The sequence below is a fragment of the Pongo pygmaeus genome, chromosome 4 (genome assembly GCF_028885625.2).
Source record: "Pongo pygmaeus isolate AG05252 chromosome 4, NHGRI_mPonPyg2-v2.0_pri, whole genome shotgun sequence".
NCBI lineage: Eukaryota > Metazoa > Chordata > Mammalia > Primates > Hominidae > Pongo > Pongo pygmaeus.
In genome coordinates this window covers 177,367,639-177,387,743 of record NC_072377.2, presented here as the reverse complement: position 1 = coordinate 177,387,743, position 20,105 = coordinate 177,367,639, and the positions used below count along the sequence as shown (strand labels likewise).

The 20,105-nt window shown below is 48.1% G+C and overlaps 1 protein-coding gene across 1 annotated transcript in view; it reads left to right on the top strand.

Moving 5' to 3' along the window:
* The window catches only part of SH3PXD2B (SH3 and PX domains 2B), a 121,774-nt gene that overhangs the window by 71,072 nt on the left and 30,597 nt on the right, over positions 1–20,105 (top strand). Inside the window, exons 5-6 of the mRNA XM_054488693.2 lie at positions 1,876–1,967; positions 10,449–10,474. Of these exons, the coding sequence (XP_054344668.1) occupies positions 1,876–1,967; positions 10,449–10,474 (118 nt within the window). The remainder of the gene's footprint in view (positions 1–1,875; positions 1,968–10,448; positions 10,475–20,105) is intronic.

The window sequence follows — 20,105 nt, the reverse complement described above, 5'->3', positions numbered from 1 at the left end:
GGGAGGCAGAGGTTGCAGTGTGCTAAGATAGCACCACTGCACTCCAGCCTGGTGACAGAGCAAGACTCCGTCTCAAAAAAAAAACAGAAAGAAAGAAAGAAAGGAAATGCAAGACACATCTCTTCTAGCCCAGACCCCAGACTCAGGCTCAGCATGGTGAGAAGGCTCATGAGAGGCACCAGGGAACTGAGGCCCTCTAGGAGAGAACAGAGTCCAGCCTCATGCAGAGCACGCACTGCTTGGGCAGCTTGGCTGGCAGAATCACCTGTGCAATTCATGCGTATGCACACGTGTTCTCTGCACAGGTGTGTGCAACAAAAGGTATGCATGAACCACCTGAACCACCCTCAGATCTGCATCCTCATTACCCTGGTCTAGGGCCCAGGCCAAAGGAGGCTTAAGTAAATATTTGTTAAACTGAGCTGTTTATTCATGATGGCCATGTCTGAGTTTCAAATCCTTTAATGAGCAGAGTGTACCCTGCACTTCTCTTGTATTTGGCACAGAAACTAGTGCAGTGCTGAGCACAAAGAAAATGCTCATTGAATCATTGAATGAATACCTGCTAGTAGATAAACGAGCTTTGTGGAGGTTAGTAGATAAACCAGCTTTATGGAGGGCTACACAGCCAGTGAGTCGCTGGGGCAGATTAATGTGGAATTTGGCCAGTGGAAGATCTATTTCAACCCCTCATTAACTTGGAGACTTTGGACCTCTATCCAAATCATAAAACAGTCCCTTTACTTTAATGCTTCAGATTCGTGAGTTAAGACATATATGTGAGCATGTTGGAAATAACCTAGATTCACCAGTAGACAACAAGTTGAATAAAGTATGACACAGCTGTACAAAATCCAATATCCAGTATAGGTGACGTTATAGAAGAATAATGAAATGAGCCAGGTGCAGTGGCTCACACCTGTAATCCCAGCACTTTGGGAGGCTGAAGTGGGTGGATCACTTGAGGCCGGGAGTTCGAGACCAGCCTGGCCAACATGCCGAAACCCTGTCTCTAATAAAAATAAAAATAAAAAATTAGCCAGGCATGGTAGCACATGCCTGTAATCCCAGCTACTTAGGAGACTAGGGCACAAAAATCGCTTGAACCCAGGAGGCAGAGGTTGTGGTGAGCTGAGATTGCACCACTGCACTCCAGCCTGGGTGACAGAGCAAGATCCTGTCTCAACATAAATAAATAAGAATAATGAAATGGCATGAAGTTGACAATTTATAGCTAAGTGAAAGCATCGGTTTACTAAATAGCATGTACAGTATGGTCTGATTTTGCCTAAATATGGACATATTACTTGAACAAATATGCCTATAATATATGCGAGTATATCATACAGTGTGTGTGTGTGTGTGTGTGTGTGTGTGTGTGTGTGTGTGTGTGTGTGTGTGTGTGTGTGTGTGTGTGTATGTGTGTGTGTGTGTGTTGTTCCCCAAACCAGCAGCATCACCAGGAAACTTTTTTAGAAATGCACATCCTCAGCCCCCTCCGCAGAACTACTGAATCAGAAACTCGGGTGGGGCTCCACGATCTGTGTTTTAATAAGCCCTGCAAGTGATTCTGGTGCCTTCCCGAGTTTGAGAGCCGCTGGCGGTGTATGGCATTCCTAACACCTGTCTCCTTCCTTTGCTTTTTGGTTTTGCTTTTGTGTTTGTGTGTGTGTGTGTATGTGTGTGTTTGAGACAGTCTCGCTCTGTCACCCAGGCTGGAGTGCAGTGGCGCGATCTCGGCTCACTGCAACCTCTGCCTCCCAGGTTCAAACAATTCTCTTGCCTCAGCCTCCCCAGTAGCTGGGATTGTAGGCGTGTGCCACCATGCCCAGCCCCCTCTCCTCCTTTGCACTCACCTGCGTCTCTTTTCTCCAGGCCCTCATTCAGCTGCCCCCCTACATCTCTCAGTGTGATGAGGTGCTGCAGTTCTTTGAGACAAGACCTGAGGACCTGAATCCCCCCAAAGAGTAAGTTTGTTTGTGGGCTTCCCCAGATGGAGCCCCACAGCCCTCCCTCCTGCCAGTCCAGCCACCCCCAAGTAAAGCAAAGTGCAGCCAAAAGTGGGTTTCGTCAGCTGAGCCCCTGTGAGACTGCACTTCACTTAGCCTTCAGAGTTGCTGTAAGTGGGTAGTGATCATCCCGTTTGACAGGTGAAGGAAACTGGCTGAGTGCCACTCCTGTCATCCCATCATACTCTGCACCTGGCCACAGCACTTAGCGAGGTGTGTCGGAACTGGGCAGACTGAGCCTGTGAGGCAGGGGCTGAGCCGTAGATTCGTCTAGCTTCTGTCCACAGAGGTGGGTGTGCTCAGGAACTGCCGGGGATGTGAATGCGGGAGCAACCCAAACCGACGAAGACCCCACTGCCGGTGAGCAACAGGGCCGGGATTTCATCCTGACCAGCCAGGCTCTGAAGCTCTCCAAAATGCCCACCACAGCCCTGCCTCCCTGTCACTTCTCCCTGCAGTGGACAGGCCACTTGCCCAGACGCCTGTCACTACACAGCCAGCAGCCCCAGCCACACAGTGCACACCACATAAAATTCAAGCACCGCCTGCCTACCCGCACTTACACACCAACACCCTGGCCTGCCCGGGTGCTTTGGGGAAAGCAGGAAGGAGTCTGGCTAACGGAGAAATAGCAGTGAGGAAAAGAGATCAGCCCAAGGTGCTGGGAGTGTCCTGGGGTCACAGGAGCAAGAGCAGGCAGAGTTTGGGGTCCGTCTGGGCTCATTCGAGAAGGGCTGAAACGTACCAGCCAGGCTCTATTCCAGAAGTAGATGCTGCTGCTCTTGGAGCTGCGTTCGCTGGATGCCCCAGGAAACAGCTGTAACCAAGGCTGAGTTTGCTGAGCAGCCAGCGTGGCGGGCAGTGTGCCGAGCACTGTATGTGTATCGAGAGAGAAAGACACATGCTCCCTTTTGGAAATGATCTGCTGGAATCACAAAAATTTTTTAAATAGACTTGTGAAGAGAAAGCATGAAAGTGTTCTAACAAGTGAAGTCAGGCCATTTATATTTATACACACACACAGCAACCTCCAAAATCGAGTTCACAGACCTCCGAGTGCACCGCTCAGGACTGATGGTTTGCTAGCACACAGATGAGTAGACCTAAGTTTCTGCAATAAATATATCCCAATATGCACCGTTTTCTGTGACGAGCACCGAGTGAGTAAATACAGCTTCTCATAGTGAGTGCACAGAAGTGCGTGGTTTTGGAGTTGAGGGAGACTGTAAGAGGCAACAGTAAACGTTTGAATCAGATGTCACAAGGGAATGCCTTACCAACACGGGAGCCAAGACACAGTTTCATGAATTTAAAAATAGTCATAAAGATACAGAATAATATAAATCTGATCATTTGGAGTGTTTCGCTCATGCTGGCTAATGTTTTTGTTCTTAGTGTCTTTGGCGTTGGTGTCTAGTAAGCATTTCCCAATTTGTGTCGCCCTCATGAAATACGGGGAAATATTCTCAAAGCACCTTTGTCTCCAGTCCTCCCGGGCTTGCAGGATTGAACTGCCATTCAGGCTCATAGCCTCTGGCTTCAGTTATAATTTCTACACAAGGTAAATCAAAGGATACAGAGCTTATTGTGTTCCCTTTCCACTTCATTTTCTCACAAAACTGCCCGATAAAAACTGTCATTCCAGCCGGGCGCGGTGTAATCCCAGCACTTTGGGAGGCCGAGGCGGGTGGATCACGAGGTCAGGAGATCGAGACCATCCTGGCTAACACGGTGAAACCCCTTCTCTACTAAAAGTACAAAAAAATTAGCCGGACCTGGTGGCGGGAGCCTGTAGTCCCAGCTACTCGGGAGGCTGAGGCAGGAGAATGGCGTGAACCCGGGAGGCGGAGCTTGCAGTGAGCCGAGATGGCGCCACTGCACTCCAGCCTGGGCGACAGAGCGAGACTCCGTCTCAAAAAAAAAAAAAAAAAGTCATTCCCTCACGCCTGTAATCACAGCGCTTTAGGAGACTGAGGGGGAAGGATTGCTTGAGCACAGGAGTTCAAGACCAGCCTGAGCAACATAGTCAGACCCTGTCTCTACTAAAAATAAAAAAAAAATTAGCCGGGCATAGTGGTACGTGCCTGTAGTCCCAGATACTCAGGAAGCTGAGATGGGAGAATTGCTCGGGCCAAGGAGGTTGAGGCTGCAGTGAGCAGTGATCGCCGTCACTGCACTCCAGCCTGGGCGACAGAGGGAGCCTCTGTCTCAAAAACAAAAACAAAAAAACCTGTCATTCCTCTCTTACAGATGAGGAAGCTGAGGTTCAGAATAATAAAAGGGACTTTTAACAAAATAATAATGAAAGAGAGGCACGGTTTGGAAGAGGTGAAGGTGAATTTTCCCCAGGTCAGCCTGAGTCTGAACCTAAGCTCAGTCCCACACAAGAGGCTCACTTGATAGAAAAGAGCCTGAGTTTGGAATCTAGTACACCCAGGTTCGAATCCTGCCTCTGCCACTCCTGGGCTGTGTGGCCATGGGCCTCCCTCACTTCGCTTCCAGGCTTCCACTTGCTCTATTGTGAAATGGGAATAGCTGTACTTTTTGGGGTAATGGTGAGGACTGAGTGACTGCCACAGGGAAGAATTCTAAGACCATGCCAGCTGCCCAGGAAGTGGTGGCTCATGGTAGTGCCCCTCTTGGAATGACCAGACATTGCTGTCTTTATTCCAGCACTGTCTCTTAAGAGTTGATCAAGATGCCCAGCCTGATATACCCTCAGCAGGGAAAATTGCCTGACTACTGTCTTAGTCTGTTCCACCTGCTATGACAAAAATACCACAGACTGGGTGGCTTAAACAAAAATGTATTTCTCACTTTCTGGAGGCTGGAAGTCCAAGATCAAGGTGCCAGCTATTTCAGTGCCTGCTGAAGGCCACTTCCTGGTTTGCAGATGTGTCCCCACATGGGGGAGGGAGAGAGAGAGAGAGAGAGAGAGAGAGAGAAAGCCAGCTCTCTCATGTCTCTTCTTTTTTTTTTTTTTTTTTTTTTTTTTTTTTTTTTTTTTTTTGTAGAGACAGGGTCTGGCTATGTTGCCCAGGCTGGTCTGAAACTCCTGGGCTCAAGCAATCCTCTTACCTTTGTGTCTTCTCATAAAGGCGCTAATCCCATCCAGGGGTGCTCCACCTTTATGACCTAATTACCCCCAAAGGCTCCATCTCCAAGCACCATCACACTGGGGTTAGTGTTTCAATATATGAATTCAGTTTATAGAAGCCACTTTCCTTTTTTTTTTTGAGAGGGAGTCTCGCTCTGTCGCCCAGGCTGGAGTGCAGTGGCGCGATCTCAGCTCACTGCAAGCTCCGCCTCCCAGGTTCACGCCATTCTCCTGCCTCAGCCTCCCGAGTAGCTGGGACTACAGGAGCCCGCCACCACACCCAGCTAATTTCTTGTATTTTTAGCAGAGATGGGGTTTCACTGTGTTAGCCAGGATGGTCTCGATCTCCTGGCCTCATGATCCACCTGTCTTGGCCTCCCAAAGTGCTGGGATTACAGGCGTGAGCCACCACGCCCGGCCTATAGGAGCCACTTTCAAGCTGGGTGAGATTGGGCAGGTTTTTCTGCCCCTTGCCTCAGTCTCCTCTTATGTAAGATGGGCCTGGTGACACCTCCCTCACAGCATTGCTTGGGGAATCAAATGAGAAGATGTAGAGAAAATCACGTGGAACTGCTCTACGGACCATGTTGCCCAAGGGCAGAGGAAGGAGCAGACAGCAGCCACGAGGGTCGTATTGACATTGGTGTGCATTCCTTGGGCCCCTGGATTCAATGATAGCCAGATTTTCTTCTACTTTAACTTTGGGGAGCATCTTGGACCACTTAGAGATTCCAACAAAAGCTTTCTTCCCTCTTCCTGGAAGAGCACCTGCAGTTTCAGGAGGTCCTCATTTGTGCAGAATCCTGTACATGGACCTGAGGTGAAGAAGCCCTGCCGTGGCAGCCCTTCCCAATGTTAGTGCTGGGATGCCTCTGCCCTCTCCCTGGCGAGGGTGGTTGCAGTGGCCCTAGCCTCTGAGCAAGCATCAGACCAACTTAGACACACAGAGGGGAGAGGGCCAGGCCAGGGGCAGCTGCTGTGCTTGGGAGGAGTCTGGTCATCTTCATTCAAGAAGGAAGGACACTCGGGGACAAGGGGTGTGAGCCAGCCCTGGAGAGGAGGTGGGAAGTCCTGGAGGCTGCATGGTGGCTTTGTGGCACTCTCTGGCTTCCTGTCTTTGGTGGCAGAGGCAGCCTCACTAGCTTGCTGGTTTGGGCTTGCAGAAATAGCGCAGGACAGGAGCTCTCAGCCCATGCTGCATCCAGCCAAGGGCACTGGCATTATTCATTCATCAGCCAGATAGGGAGGGCCTGCTGACTTTCACAGTTGTGGGAAAAGCTGCATGAACATGTGGGTACACAGGCACCCATGCAGACACAAATAGAACATCCACTGAAAATACAAAACACAGCCTAGACTGTACCAAAGAAAGCACCAAGTAACAGCTGAGATAAGCTAGCATGCTTATCTCATATCTTATATACGTCCATCATACTGGAGTATATGTATCTGGTTCTGAGAGCCTTCCTGGAAAGAAAGGGAAGGTTCAGATCTCTTTGTCCCTTCCCAGCTTTGTGACCTTGGATAAATGACTTGACTTCTCTGAGCTTATTTTCTCATCAGTAAAGTGGGCGTCACTACACTGGCTCACAGCTTGGTTGTGAGGACTAAGCAAGATCCTGCCCATAAAGGATGGTATCTGGCACAGGGCAGGTGCTTACCTAGTGATGCCTTCTTGTCTTTAAGCCAGGATTTGAAAAGGAAGGAAGGTGGCGAGGTTGCCAAGGGCCCAAGGGATGGTTCTGGGGCCACAGCAGGCAGTCTCAGCTGGGCCCTGGTTGTTGGTTTAGGGATAGTGAACTTGAGGGTTATACCCAGTAGGGTTGGTCTGTTGGTCAGGATCCTGAAGGTCAACCCATGTTAGGGCTTGACATGGACTCTGGGGGTCTTTCCTAGCCAGCTGGTGCTATTGGAGGAGGGTTTTGGCCGCCATGAGTAGGAAAACTTGGGAACACCCCAAGCATGTCACACCAAGAAGATGAACCACCTGCTTGAGCAAACACATGCTGTGGCTGCCTGAACCCAAGAGTCCCCTGTCGCCCCCACTCCCCTGCTCTGGCTGGGACAGTGGAAGCAGGGGTGCATGGCTCAGTAGGAGCCCGGGACTTAAGCCCAGACCACAGCTCCGGTCGCAGGCCTGGATGGCAACTCTGGCAGCTGGTACTTTCTATAGAAGCAGGCTGGTGGAACCTTCGTTAGTGCGTCTTGATGCAGCAGCTAAGAGGGGAGCTTCAGTCACTGGATGGTCCAGGTGGTGGTCAGGAGAGTGGGCTCCAGCCAGACTTCCTGGATTCCAGTCCTGGGCCTGGTACCTCACCTCTCTGGGCCTCAGTATCTTCATCTGCAAAATGGAGTGACCCTCAAAGGGATGTATGAGGACTCAGTGAGTCAGTCCAAGTGTAGCTTTCTGACCAGGACCCAGTGAGTGCCAGTGAAGGTGAGCTAGGACATTCCACTCTGACCCTCACCCTTCCCTGCATGGGCGCTGTGAAGGTCAACCTCAGTGATGTTATCCCTGGAGGGAGGACATCACCACCGGCCCAGCCCGACCTGGCCAGACTCTGCTGCGCCTCCCAGACATACGGGAGGACTGTAGCCCCTGCTCTTGGGCTTGGCTCCCTCCCTGCTCTCTCCCAGGTTGCTCTGAAGCATTATTACATGGTGGTTAAAAAACCAGACATTGAGTAGACATTTCTCCAAAGAAAATGCACAAATAGCCAATAAGCATATGAGAAGATCCTGGCATCATTATCCATCAGGAAATACAAATCCAAGCTACAGTGAAATATCATTAGATCCAATTCACACCCACTAGAATGGCTGTAATCAAGAGGATAGATAGGCCGGGCATGGTGGCTCATACCTGTAATCCCAGCAGTTTGAGAGGCTGAAGCAGGCGAATCACCTGAGATCAGGAGTTCAAGACCAGCCTGGCCAACATGGCAAAACCCTGTCTCTACTAAAAATACAAAAATTAGCCAGGCGTGGTGGTGGGCGTCTATAAACCCAGCCACGTGGAAGGCTGAGGCAGGAGAATCGTTTGAACCTGGGAGGCAGAGGTTGCAGTGAGCCAAGATCATGCCACTGCACTCCAGCCTGGGCGACAGAGCAAGACTCCACCTCAAAAAAACAAAAGAAGATATATGACAAGTATTGTCAAGGATATGAAGAGGTTGGAACCTTCATACGTTGCTGGTGGGAATATAAAATGGTGCAGTCGCTGTGGACATCTGTGTGACACTTCCTCAAGAAGTTAAACCTGGAGTTACCATATGACCTAGCAATTTCCCTCTTAAGTATATAACCAAGAGAAATAAAAATACATGTCCATACAAAAACTTGTACACAGATGTTCACAGAAACATTATTCAAAATAGCCAAAGAGTGGAAACAACCCAAATGTCCAGCAACTTAGTGATGAGTAAACAAATTGTGGTTTATCCACACAATGGAGTATTACTTAGCAACAAAAAGGAATGAAGTACTGATACATATGTCTTAACACAGATGAACCTCAAAGACGTTATGCCAAATGAAAGAAGCCAGACACAAAAGGCCACACATTATATGATTCTATTTATATGAAACATCCAGAATAGGCAAATCATTAGAGACAGCAAGCAGGATTTGTGGTTGCCAGGGTCTGGAGGAGGGGGAAATGGGAAGTGACTAATAACAGGTATAGGGCTTCTTTTTGGAGGGATGAAAGTGGTCTGGTGGTGGTTGGACAACCTTGTGAATATACTAAAAACCAGTAAATTGTATACCTTTAAAGGATGAGTTTTTGTTTGTTTGTTTTGTTTTTGAGCAGAGTCTCGCTCTGTCTCCCAGGCTGGAGTGCAGTGGCATGATCTCGGCTCACTGCAGCCTCCACCTCCCAGGTTCAAGCGATTCTCCTGCCTCAGCCTCCTGAGTAGCTGGGATTACAGGTGCCCACCGCCACACCTGGCTCATTTTTGTATTTTTAGTACAGATGAGGTTTCGCCATGTTGGCCAGGCTGGTCTCCAACTCCTGACCTCAGGTGATCTGCCTGCCCCAGGCCTCCCAAAGTGCTAGGATTACAGGCGTGAGCCACCGCTCCTGGCCTAAAGGATGAGTTTTATGGTTTGTCAATTATATCTCAGTTTTTTAAAAGTTAGTTCGATCTGGGTTCGAATTCTAGCTGTGCTACTTGCTAGCTGTGTGAGCTTGAGCAAATTACTTAGCCTCTCTGTTCCTCGTCTGTAAAATGGGAATAAGAATAATACTTATTTCCTGGGATCATTGTGAGTATTGAATGAGTGAACTACAAGTGCCTAGCAGGGTGCCGACACTGGGTCTAGTACCATTTAATAATATTAGCTAATGCTACTGTTGCCACAATGTCCATCCCAACCCAACCACTGCAAACTTTATTACTCATGAGATAACTTAAAGTGCTTTGTAAGCCCTAATTTGTAATACTGCATTTGTGATACAGTTGCTTTCCCCACCCTCCGAAGGTGGAGTCTTGCTCTGTCACCCAGCCTAGAGTGCAGTGGCACGATCTTGGCTCACTTGCACCTCCACCTCCCAGGTTCAATTGATTCTCCTGTCTCAGCCTCCCGATAGCTGGGACCACAGGCATGTGCCACCACGCCCAGCTAATTTTTGTATTTTTAGTAGAGATGGGATTTCACCATGTTGGCCAGGCTGGTCTCAAACTCCTGACCTCAGGTGATCCACCCACCTCAGCCTCCCAAAGTGCTGGGATTACAGGCGTGAAACACCACGCCTGGCTGATACAGTTGCATTTATAAACTCTGACATGGTTGACGAATGTAAGGGAGTCACTATTATTCCCTGTGAATTCTAGCCCATAGTAGTGTCTCCCTTCTCACCACTAGGGAGGTGCACTGTGTTCACTGTTGTCCAAACTTCTGCCCAGTTTTAATGTGTTCCCTGTACACTTACTGCCAGGCACTTTCTGCCCCATGTCTATGGCTTAGGGGACCCCAAGAAATGGGGCAGGGACTTCTGCTGTGCCTGATGAGGTAGGCATCAGGCTCAGTGCAGTGTGAGGACCTAACTCCTATTTTCAAACTGCAATCCCCTTCAGCTCCTCCCCAGGGCTTCCAGCCTACAAATAAATGGAGACACTGGTCCCCAAGGCACCAGAGCACTTATCAGGCAAAGGGGGAAAATTAAGAGAAATTCTTTCTCTTTGAAGAAGTCAGGGTCCCTCTAGTTGGCCTGGATTTTATTCATTCACTGACGATGTTGTGGGGATGGAGAATCTCAGTTTCCTAGCAGAATAACTCATGTCAATACATGACAAGTACTGACTCATTACTCTTTCCCACCCCCTTTCTTTCCTGTACAGGGAGCACATTGGGAAAAAGAAATCTGGTAAGAATATTTTCTATTTTCTTCTCTTCGTTCAGTTTTTGGCAAACTCCACCTGAGCACCTACTGTGCGCCAGGCCCTGGGTTCCATGCTGAGGATAGAGTGATGTGGGTGGATGGATGGTTGGCAGGAGGGAGGGAAGGGAAGGAGAGGTGGTTGAATTGGTGGATGGATGGATGGATGGATGGATGGGTGGATGGATGGATGGATGCTTGATTGATTGGTTGTTACCCCATCCCATTTCCCAAAAATAGCATTTGAGGTTGTTTCATCCAATATACCAAAAAACTGCCAAGTGGTTGAGACTTGGAGTCTTTCTCAGAGAATGCCTTCGTGGAGAAGGGGAAGCAGACTTCTTCCTAGCCATGCTATCGGGAGTTGAATGCCTTTGTTCCACTTTATACAGAGCCACATGGTAGCTGAGAGCTAAGAGCATTCTTCTCAGGTGTGATAAGGGGTCGGAAAGGAGGGACCCTGGGTCTTGATGAAGGATCAGAAGGTTTCCATAGAGTGAAGGGCATCCCCGGCTGAGGGGATGGCCAGGCACAGGCTGGGAAGCAGGAATGTGTGGTAGATTTGGGCCATATCCATTAGACATCCTCGGCACCAGATCCCAGCCCTTTTTGGGCAATGGCAGATGCAGTGTCAAGCGATTCCCATCCCTATTGCCGTTCTCCCTAAAATACATTATATTCCCTCCTAATAATCTTTCCATTTCCTGGATGACACAACTCTTCTCTCAGAAGCAATTATGGAGAAAGAGAAAGTGGGAAATTGCGTATGCACAGAGGAATGATTGAGCTCTCCCCTGGGGTTTATACATTTATATAAACAGTGGCCCAACTTTTTCTTCCTGCCACCCAAGATCATCCTCCACATCTGCAAAGGCCCCGGCCCATACCTTACCTGGAGCCAATGTGAACTTCAGAATTTCCAGAATCCAGTGCTCTTTAATTTCCTAGGGTGCCAGGAGGTTTGAAAGAGTTGATGAGGATCAGGGGTGCAAGCAGAGATCCTAGAAGTGAAGAAGGATGCCCCCTCTCATGGGCCTCAGTTTTCTCATCTGTAAACTGGGGTTGATCATAGCAATCTGCCTTGTGGGATTGTTATAGGGTTTATAACCATATTTGTAAGGCACCTAGAACAGTGCCTGGCACATTGTCAGTAATATATGCTTGATGCTGTTTTTATTACTGCTACTACTGTTACTTAAAGTACATGGGTGCCCCTGACCAGCAGTAGTGTGTTAGTTCATTCTCACACTTCTATAAAGAAATACCTGTGACTGGATAATTTATAAAGAAAAGGGGTTTAATTGGCTCATGGTTCTGCAGGCTGTACAGGAAGCACAGTGGCTTCTGCTCAGCTTCTGGGGAGGCCTCCGGGAGCTTGCCATCGTGGTGGAAGACAAAGGCGGAACAAGCAGTTTTTATATGGCAGGAGCAGGACCGAGAGAGAGGGGCAGTGCTACACACTTTTAAACAACCAGATCTCCTGAGAACTCCATCTCAAGACAGCACCAAAGGGATGGTGCTGAACCATTCATAAAGGCCCCACCCCCATGATCCAATCACCTCCCACCAGTCCCCACCTCCAACATTGGGGATTACAATTCGACATGAGATTTGGGTGGGGACACAGATCCAAACCATATCAAGTAGAAATTCCAATTTCAAAAGCTCCAGTACCTTTGCTGCCCCTGGGTACGGGCCCTGTGGTCAACTTCACAAGCCCCACAGTCATTCTCTCTGCCTCAAGGAATGGTGTCGAGAATTAACTTCAGCCTTTTCCCAACCAGTCCATTTATAGCTCCTCTTTCTAGTTTAATAGGTACTGGCCAGAGCCATGGCATCCTGCTAAAGCTGCAAATAGTTCCCGAGCCCCGGGGATAATTATATGTTTCTTAGAAAAGAGCAGAGAGAAGAGGAGCTGCCACTCTTGGGCTGGCAGAGTTTCTGGTTTTGAGTATGCAGAGACTTTCCCTAGAAGGAATGGGTGTGGGAGGGTAGAGAAGAGAGGAAAGAGACAGCTCTGGTTTGTGACAAACACAAATGTCCAGTCGGAACGGGCTTGATGAGGGGATTTGTCTGGAAAAGGGAGAAAAAGCTCTAATTTGTGGTGACTGCTGTTACGTCATTCACCTGAAATGATGGGGATGAATTTATTTATAGTTCAACTGGTTGGAAAATAGCATCTTTCTTCATTCAAACTAAGAACCCAAGCTGGGATTAGCCTTATATCTTATGTGACCTTTGAACACTTCCTTTATTTTAGAATAAGCCTTTTGGATTGAATTTTAAAGGGATCTAACATTGACAGACTAACTCCTGAGATTTCTACACCAAAACTCTGCGTTGGAGAAGGCTTATCTGCCTCTGGCGTTTCCCAGTCATGGCTGGCTGGCTGGTTCCTACAGACTTTGGCTAATGTGGTCTCAAATTCTGCTCATCTTGCAGAAAATGAATCTTCTCACTAAAAGTCAAGAGATCATCCAATTATTTGAGGAACATATTTCTTCCAGATTTTTCTAACCTTTACTTAAAAGCATTCTTTGTTTACTGACTCTTTCAGCAAGATTGACAGTATAGTGAATTTTTGGAAGGAAAATCCCCTTTACCCTTCATCTTAAAAATTCAAGACATGTCATCATGAAGAAAAAATATCCCCAAATAGAAAACTTCTGTGGTAGATTAGGCACTGTACATCTTGAGAATATTTTATAACACTTGATAATAAAAATCACCCTTCCAATGTCAGACTTTCCTCTTTCTCATCCCCTCTTCTCTCATATTTCCTGCTGGGCCACAAAAGTGATAATCCTTGCCTAGGAATCCTTTGATTTCACACTTGGCAACTCCTAGAATTTAGCTTTAGTTGCCTGCCTCAACATTTAGACATTGCAATTATTATGGCATTATAGAGCTTGGCTGCAATATCACCCTCCACCGGTAGGTGTCTTCACTTAACAACTAAACGTCCTGAAGCCTAATTTGAGACTCCTGGTAGATCAAATGAATGAACTTTTCTTCATCAGTTTCAATAAGTTGCGCGCTCTGAGTGAAATGAAGCAACTTTGTCCTGAAGCCTAATTTGAGAATCCTGGTAGATCAAATGAATGAACTTTTTTTCATCAGTTTCAATAAGTTGAGTGCTCTGAGTGAAATGAAGCAACTTGCTCTGAAAGAACTGGTGCTGAAAAAGCAACTCCATGCATTCTCTGAACCACTTCATGGCAGAGAATTACAGTCTAAGCTACTGCCACGGAAAAACAGCAAGGAGATTGTAGTCTTGGACCTGGCCCCAGAGCAAGTCTTGGAGGAAGTGCCAGCCCTGAGCCCTGTGCCAGTCCGGGGTGTGCTCCAGCCAACCCAGAGTCCCAGCCCAGAGCTCTCTGCCCTCATTTCCTGGCTGTCTGTCTTGCTTATAGCAAATCTCATGATTCCTTGGTTCTGTCATTCTGTCACTGCTCGTAGTTTTGCCAAATCCCATTGGCACACTGGTTAGGAGAGTTAGTGCAGAAATGCCCAGTGCATTCATCAGAGTCCTGAAAATTGTATGTGATGCAACTGTGCCACCATCAGGTGTTAAAACTGGGTGGCAAAAGTTGAGCTTTTTGGACAGAGTAACCTGACTTAACTGGATCTTCACTTAACTGAAGCCCTCTTTCTACTTACAGGCAAGAAGGAGTCATCTTTAATTTATAAGATTATAAATTTATAAGGATGCCTGGAGCCTTGTGTAGAGGAGGAAGGGTTTCTAGAAGTCTTCATTTATCCTGTGTTCATTCACCCCACAAATGTCTATTATACACCTGTGCTGGATGCTGAATGAACAACAGGTACAGTTATTCATTCAATATTTATTTAATGTATAATTAATTTATAATTTATTTAAACACCTACTAGGTGCTTAATAAATATTAAATGAGTAACTTTATTTGTACCTGGTAGTGCTCTAGGTCCCCAGGTGGAAACCATTCTCACAGTCTGGTAGAAAAGACACGTGTATAAACAAAATGAAATGTGAAGGAAGGCATTTGAATTTTCCCTGAGATAGGAAGTCATTAAAGCTGGGGCGGGATGGGGTGGGGGTTGGGGTTTTTTTGTTAGTTTGTTTGTTTTTTGAGACGAAGTCTCACTCTGTTGCCCAAGCTGGAGTGCAGTGGTGTGATCTCGGCTCACAGCAACCTCCACCTCCCGGGTTCAAGCAATTCTCCTGCCTCAGCCTCCCGAGTAGCTGGGACTACAGGCAAACACCACCATGCCTGGCTAATTTTTGCATTTTTAATACAGACGGGATTTCACTATGTTGGCCAGGCTGGTCTCGAACTCCTGACCTCATGATCCGCCCACCTCGGCTTCCCAAAGTGCTGGGATTACAGGCGTGAGCCACTGCGCCCGGCAAAGCTGAGTTTTAAACTGTTCCTTCCTTCATTCAGACACTTACTGAGCCCTAGTAAGAAGCCATCCATGTTCTAGGCCAGGGGTTGACAAACTTTCTCTAAAGGGTCAGATAGTGAATATGTTAGCCTTTATAGGCCACATACAGTCTCTGTCACTACTACCACCAATAATAACAATAATTCTTTCTCATTTTCTCATTCCTCTTCTCCTTCTTCTTTACAGCTCTTAAAAAATATAAAAACATTCAACCAGGCGTGGTGGCTTACACCTGTAATCTCAGCAGTTTGGGAGGCTGAGGCAGGCAGATCACCTGAGGTCAGGAGTTCAAGACCAGCCTGGCCAACATGGCGAAGCCCTGTCTCAACTAAAAATACAAAAATTAGCCAGGCATGATGGTGCATGCCTGTAATCCCAGCTACTCAGGAGGCTGAGGCAGGAGAATTTCTTGAACCGAGGAGGTGGAGGTTGCAGTGAACCGAGATTGTACCTTTGTACTCCAGCCTGGGCAACAAGAGCAAAACTCCATCTCAAAAAAAAAAAAAAAATATATATATATATATATAAAAAATATATATAAATATATGTTTATATATTATATATATTTAAAAATATATATTTATATATAATATATAAATATATATTATAAAAATGTATTATATATTTGATATACATATTTAAATATATATATATGTATATATATGCATTCTTAGCTCCCCTTGCACCAAAACACATCACGGGCCTACGAGCCTTCAGGCAGTATGAATATAGCAGTGAACAAGAAACTGTCCCTGCCCTTGTGGCACTTCTATTCTAGAGTAGAAAAGTAAACAAGGAGACAAGTAAATATACAGAACCTATGACAGTTTTTGAAAGCACTATGGAAGAAATAAAACTGAATGAGGCAAGCAGGGAAGGTCTCATTGATAAGATGCCACTTGAGCAGGAACCTGAAGGAAAGGAGAGCAAAGGCTATGCACATATCTGGAGAAAACTGTCCCTAGCAGAGGGAACAGCAAATGCAAAATTCCCTGCAGTAGAAACAGGCTTTGCACGAGAAGGACTGGCAGGGATGCTACTGGTCAGAGCCTAGCAACCAAAGATACAAGTGAATTAGGTTTGACTGCAAGTAGCAGAAAATCCCAAATAATTGTGACTTAAACAATTGAACTTTTTTCTTCTTAGTTCAAATCCCAGAGATAGTCCAGGAGTGATAGAGTGTTCAATGGTAGCAGGGACCCAAGCCCCCATCTTGCTGCTCTGCCATGCAACACCAGCATTCCCAAGGTTGCTTATGACCCAAGATGGCTGCTGCAGCACCAGCCATCACATTGCCGTTTCAGCCAGCAGTAATGAGGAAAGGGTGACGCGGAGCCAGTTACCTCCTGTAAGGACTCTTACCAAGCACGTGCACACAATTCCACACTTATATCCCATTGTCTGGGACTTAGTTACATGACCACTCCCAACTATAAAGGAGTCTTATTCCAAGTGGCCCTGTGCCCTGCCAAAACTCAGGAATTCTATTACTATAGAAGAAATAGAGGATGGGGGATAAGTAACCATCTGTGCCATGCTGGGGAGAGTGAAGGAGATGAGGTCTAATAAGATATCAAAAGGCCAGGCACAGTGGCTCACAACTGTAATCCCAGCACTTTGGGAGGCTGAGGCAAGTGGATTGGTTGAGCCCAGGAGTTCAAGACCAGTCCGGGCAACATGGCAAAACCCCAAATCTATTTGAAAAAAAAAAAAAAAAAAAAAACTGATCAGAGGCGGATTAGACAGGACCCTGTAGGCCACTGAGGGTTTTCACAAGTGAGATGAGGACCATCACAGGGACTTGACCTTTGAGAAACATGTTCTGACACATCTTTTAAAAGGATCACTCTAGCTGCTATATTGAAAACAGATGGCAGCTGGGCGCAATGGCTCAAGCCTGTAATCCCAGCACTTTGGGAGGCCGAGGCAGGCGGATCACTTGAGGTCAAGGGTTCGAGACCAGCCTGGCCAACATGGATGAGACCCCATCTCTACTAAAAATACGAAAATTAGCTGTGTGTGGTGGTGCATGCCTGTAGTCCCAGTTACTCGGGAGGCTAAGGCAAGAGAATCGCCTGAGCCCTGGGGGCAGAGGTTGCAGTGAGCTGAGATCGTGCCACTGCACTCCAGCCTGGGCGATAGGGCAAGACTCTGTCCTAAAAAAAAAAAAAATGGCCGGGCACGGTGGCTCACACCTATAATCCCAGCACTTTGGGAGGCCACAGCAGGCAGATCTCCAGGTCAGGAGATCAAGACCATCCTTGCCAACATGGTGAAACCCCATCTCTACTAAAATACCAAAAAATTAGCCAGGCGTGGTGGCATGTGCCTGTAGTCCCAGCCACTCAGGAGGCTGAGGCAGGAGAATCGCTTGCACCCGGGAGGCAGAGGTTGCAGTGAGCCGAGATTGCACCACTGCACTCCAGCCTGGCAACAGAGCAAGACTTCATCTCAAAAAAAAAAAAAAACAAATAAAAAAAATCAAATAAATTGCAGGGTCAAGGCTGGTACCAGGGACCAGTTAGGAGGCTAAGAATAGGTGGTTCCCATTGAAATAAGAAGGAGAGGTTGAGACATCCCAGGCAGAGAAAATAGCCTCTGCAAAGGCACCTTTGTGCTTTGCAGGTGCACCAGGGATGAAGTGGCCAAAAGACAAGACCAGAAGGCAAGCCGAGCCCATGGCAGGTGCTGAGCATTGAGTGGCATGATCAGAGTAGCATTTTTGAGCAAGCATTCTGGCTGCTGTATGGAGCGCAGACTGGAGGGGCAGGACAGAGACCAGTTACAGCATCTGCCTCCCCTCCCCTCCCCTGGCCCCAGGGAAGCCCCTCTCAGACCCTGGTGCAGAGGGTGTGGCTTCATGAGGACATGGTGAAGCCGGGTGATGGAGCACTGCACAGAAAATCTCCTGCGTGAAACCTGCAGCTCTGTGAGGAAATCCTCACAGCCACTCCCTGACCCCACACCAGCCAACGACTGCCTGCCTGGAAGACGTGGGCATGTCTCTTTGAGCATTAACCTAGGCAGCAGGTGCAGGCACCAACCTGGCTGTGAAGTGGCTGCTTTTTCTCTTTCCTTTCCAGTTCTTTCTCTCAAGCTGAGGCACAGGGAAGCACACTTACCTGGTCCAGCTCACCTGAGGACCCAGACAGAAGGGAAACTGCACTCCCCGGGTTTTGAGCCCTCAGGCAGGCCTGTATCCTGGGGTAGATGCTGGATTGGATTCAGAGAAGAGTGAGTCTAGTGACCAGGACACAGGTAGTCAAGAACCTTCAAAAGCCAGCATCCTACATTCATTCATTCACTGCACAGCACCTTTAAGGAGCTAGTAAGTGCCAGGTGGTTCAGAGGCAGTCAAGGCCTCTGCCCTCGAGAAGCTCATTGTTAATGGGGCCAGCTGGAAGGGGGCGTGAAGCAGCCCGCTCTCAGGCCACTGCTCACGTGGCTGGGCTGGCTTGGGGGAACTGTCATCTTGAGTCTAGAAAAAGTCGGCCCTGCCACCTGACCTCGGGGGATGTGGAGGATGAGGAGAGGGCTGGAAATAGCAGACAAGCCTAGAGACACGCAGAGATGTCAGACTGAGCCTGACCAGGCCCTTGGGGAAGGAGAGCCTGCAGGCCTCAGACCACCCTTCTTCCTCCGTCATCTTTTCTTTTCTCACTGTCGTGCCGCAACACCCAGGAGAGCCTGGAGTCAAGTGGACAGAGTCCAGCTTTGTCCATAGCCAGCTGTGTGATCCAGAGAAAGTCGCTTAACATCTCTGAGCCTCTGTGTTCCTGCGCACAAAATGGGGGTGGCAGTATCCAGCTTGCAGGGCAGCTGTGTTGGGATGGTTTCTGTGCTGTCTGTAGGCTGTGATAGACCCTCATTGAGGCTGCTTCCTGCCCGATCTTCTGAACCATCAACCTGCATCTTCTGTTTCTTTCCTGCTCTCTCTTCGTCTGTTCTCCTCATGCTTTCTCTATGCAGAGTGCAAGCAGCAGGGTTGTGCCCAGCCCAAAGGCCCTCCCATTTCCCTGTTACCCTCAGGCAGGGAGAGGGAGTGGCCAGAGCATGGGCACAGAGCCAAGAAGCAGTACCCTTCACCCAGCTACAATGCCCTATTCTGCTTTTTCACATCAAAAATCCAGACCGCATGGTTCTAACAAGGGGCTTCTGTGCTGCTTCTGGTTGCAGAGGCTGGAGTGCAGTGGTGTGCTGGTGGATGCTTAACTACCAGCTCTCCGGTGGAGAAGCCCTGCTTTGTAGCATTTGCCAATTTCTGTGGTGTAAATATTCCCACCATGGCGAATTTCGAGCTACCAACAAGACATCACCCAACAGAGTGGTGAGAGATGCACAAAGTCAGCTCTGTGCACTGGCTGTCCCACACTGCTCCACAATTGGGTGGTTTCGGTTTGGTTTGGTTTGGTTTTTTGGTCTTTTTGGGCGGGGAGCAGAGGACGGAGTTTTGTTCTGTCACCCAGGCTGGAGTGCAGTGGTGCGATCTCAGGTCACTGCAACCTCTGCCTCCCGGGTTCAAGCGATTCTCATGGCTCAGCCTCCTGAGTAGCTGGGACTACAGGCGCATGCCAGCATGCCCAGCTCGTTTTTGTATTTTTAGTAGATAGAGACGGGGTTTCGCTATGTTGGCCAGGCTGGCCTTGAACTCCTGACCTCTGGTGATCCACCCTCCTCGGCTTCCCAAAGTGTTGGGATTACAGACATGAGCCACCACGCCTGGCTGACTGGGTGTATTTCGACACAAAAATGTGGGGTTTCCTGGATATTTTAATGATTTTTAGGAACAATAGGAAAGACTATTTTGAATCAGGACTTTTAGAATACCAGGGCCCTCCTGTGACCACAAATGTCTGGCTGCCCTTCCCCCACGTTTAGCCTGATGCTCTGAAAGTCACCCAGCTGCCCACTTCTCTCTGGGATCTCTGAACTCAGATGTCCTTGCTATTTAAATCACCTGTATTCTGCATTATCTTTTCATTTATTTGTCAGATATGTCTTAGTGCTTAACCAGGGCCGCACGACTCCCAGGAAGCTGTCCACCCTGAATCCCATAGCACAGCCTCCCTGGAGCACCTCTCTACTTCATTCCCTCCTGCTGCCACTGCCCTGGTTCAGGCCACCTTCACCTCTTCCTTGACAACTTCATGTCTACCAGCTAGTCTCCTGCTTTCTTTCTTGCCAACCTCTGATC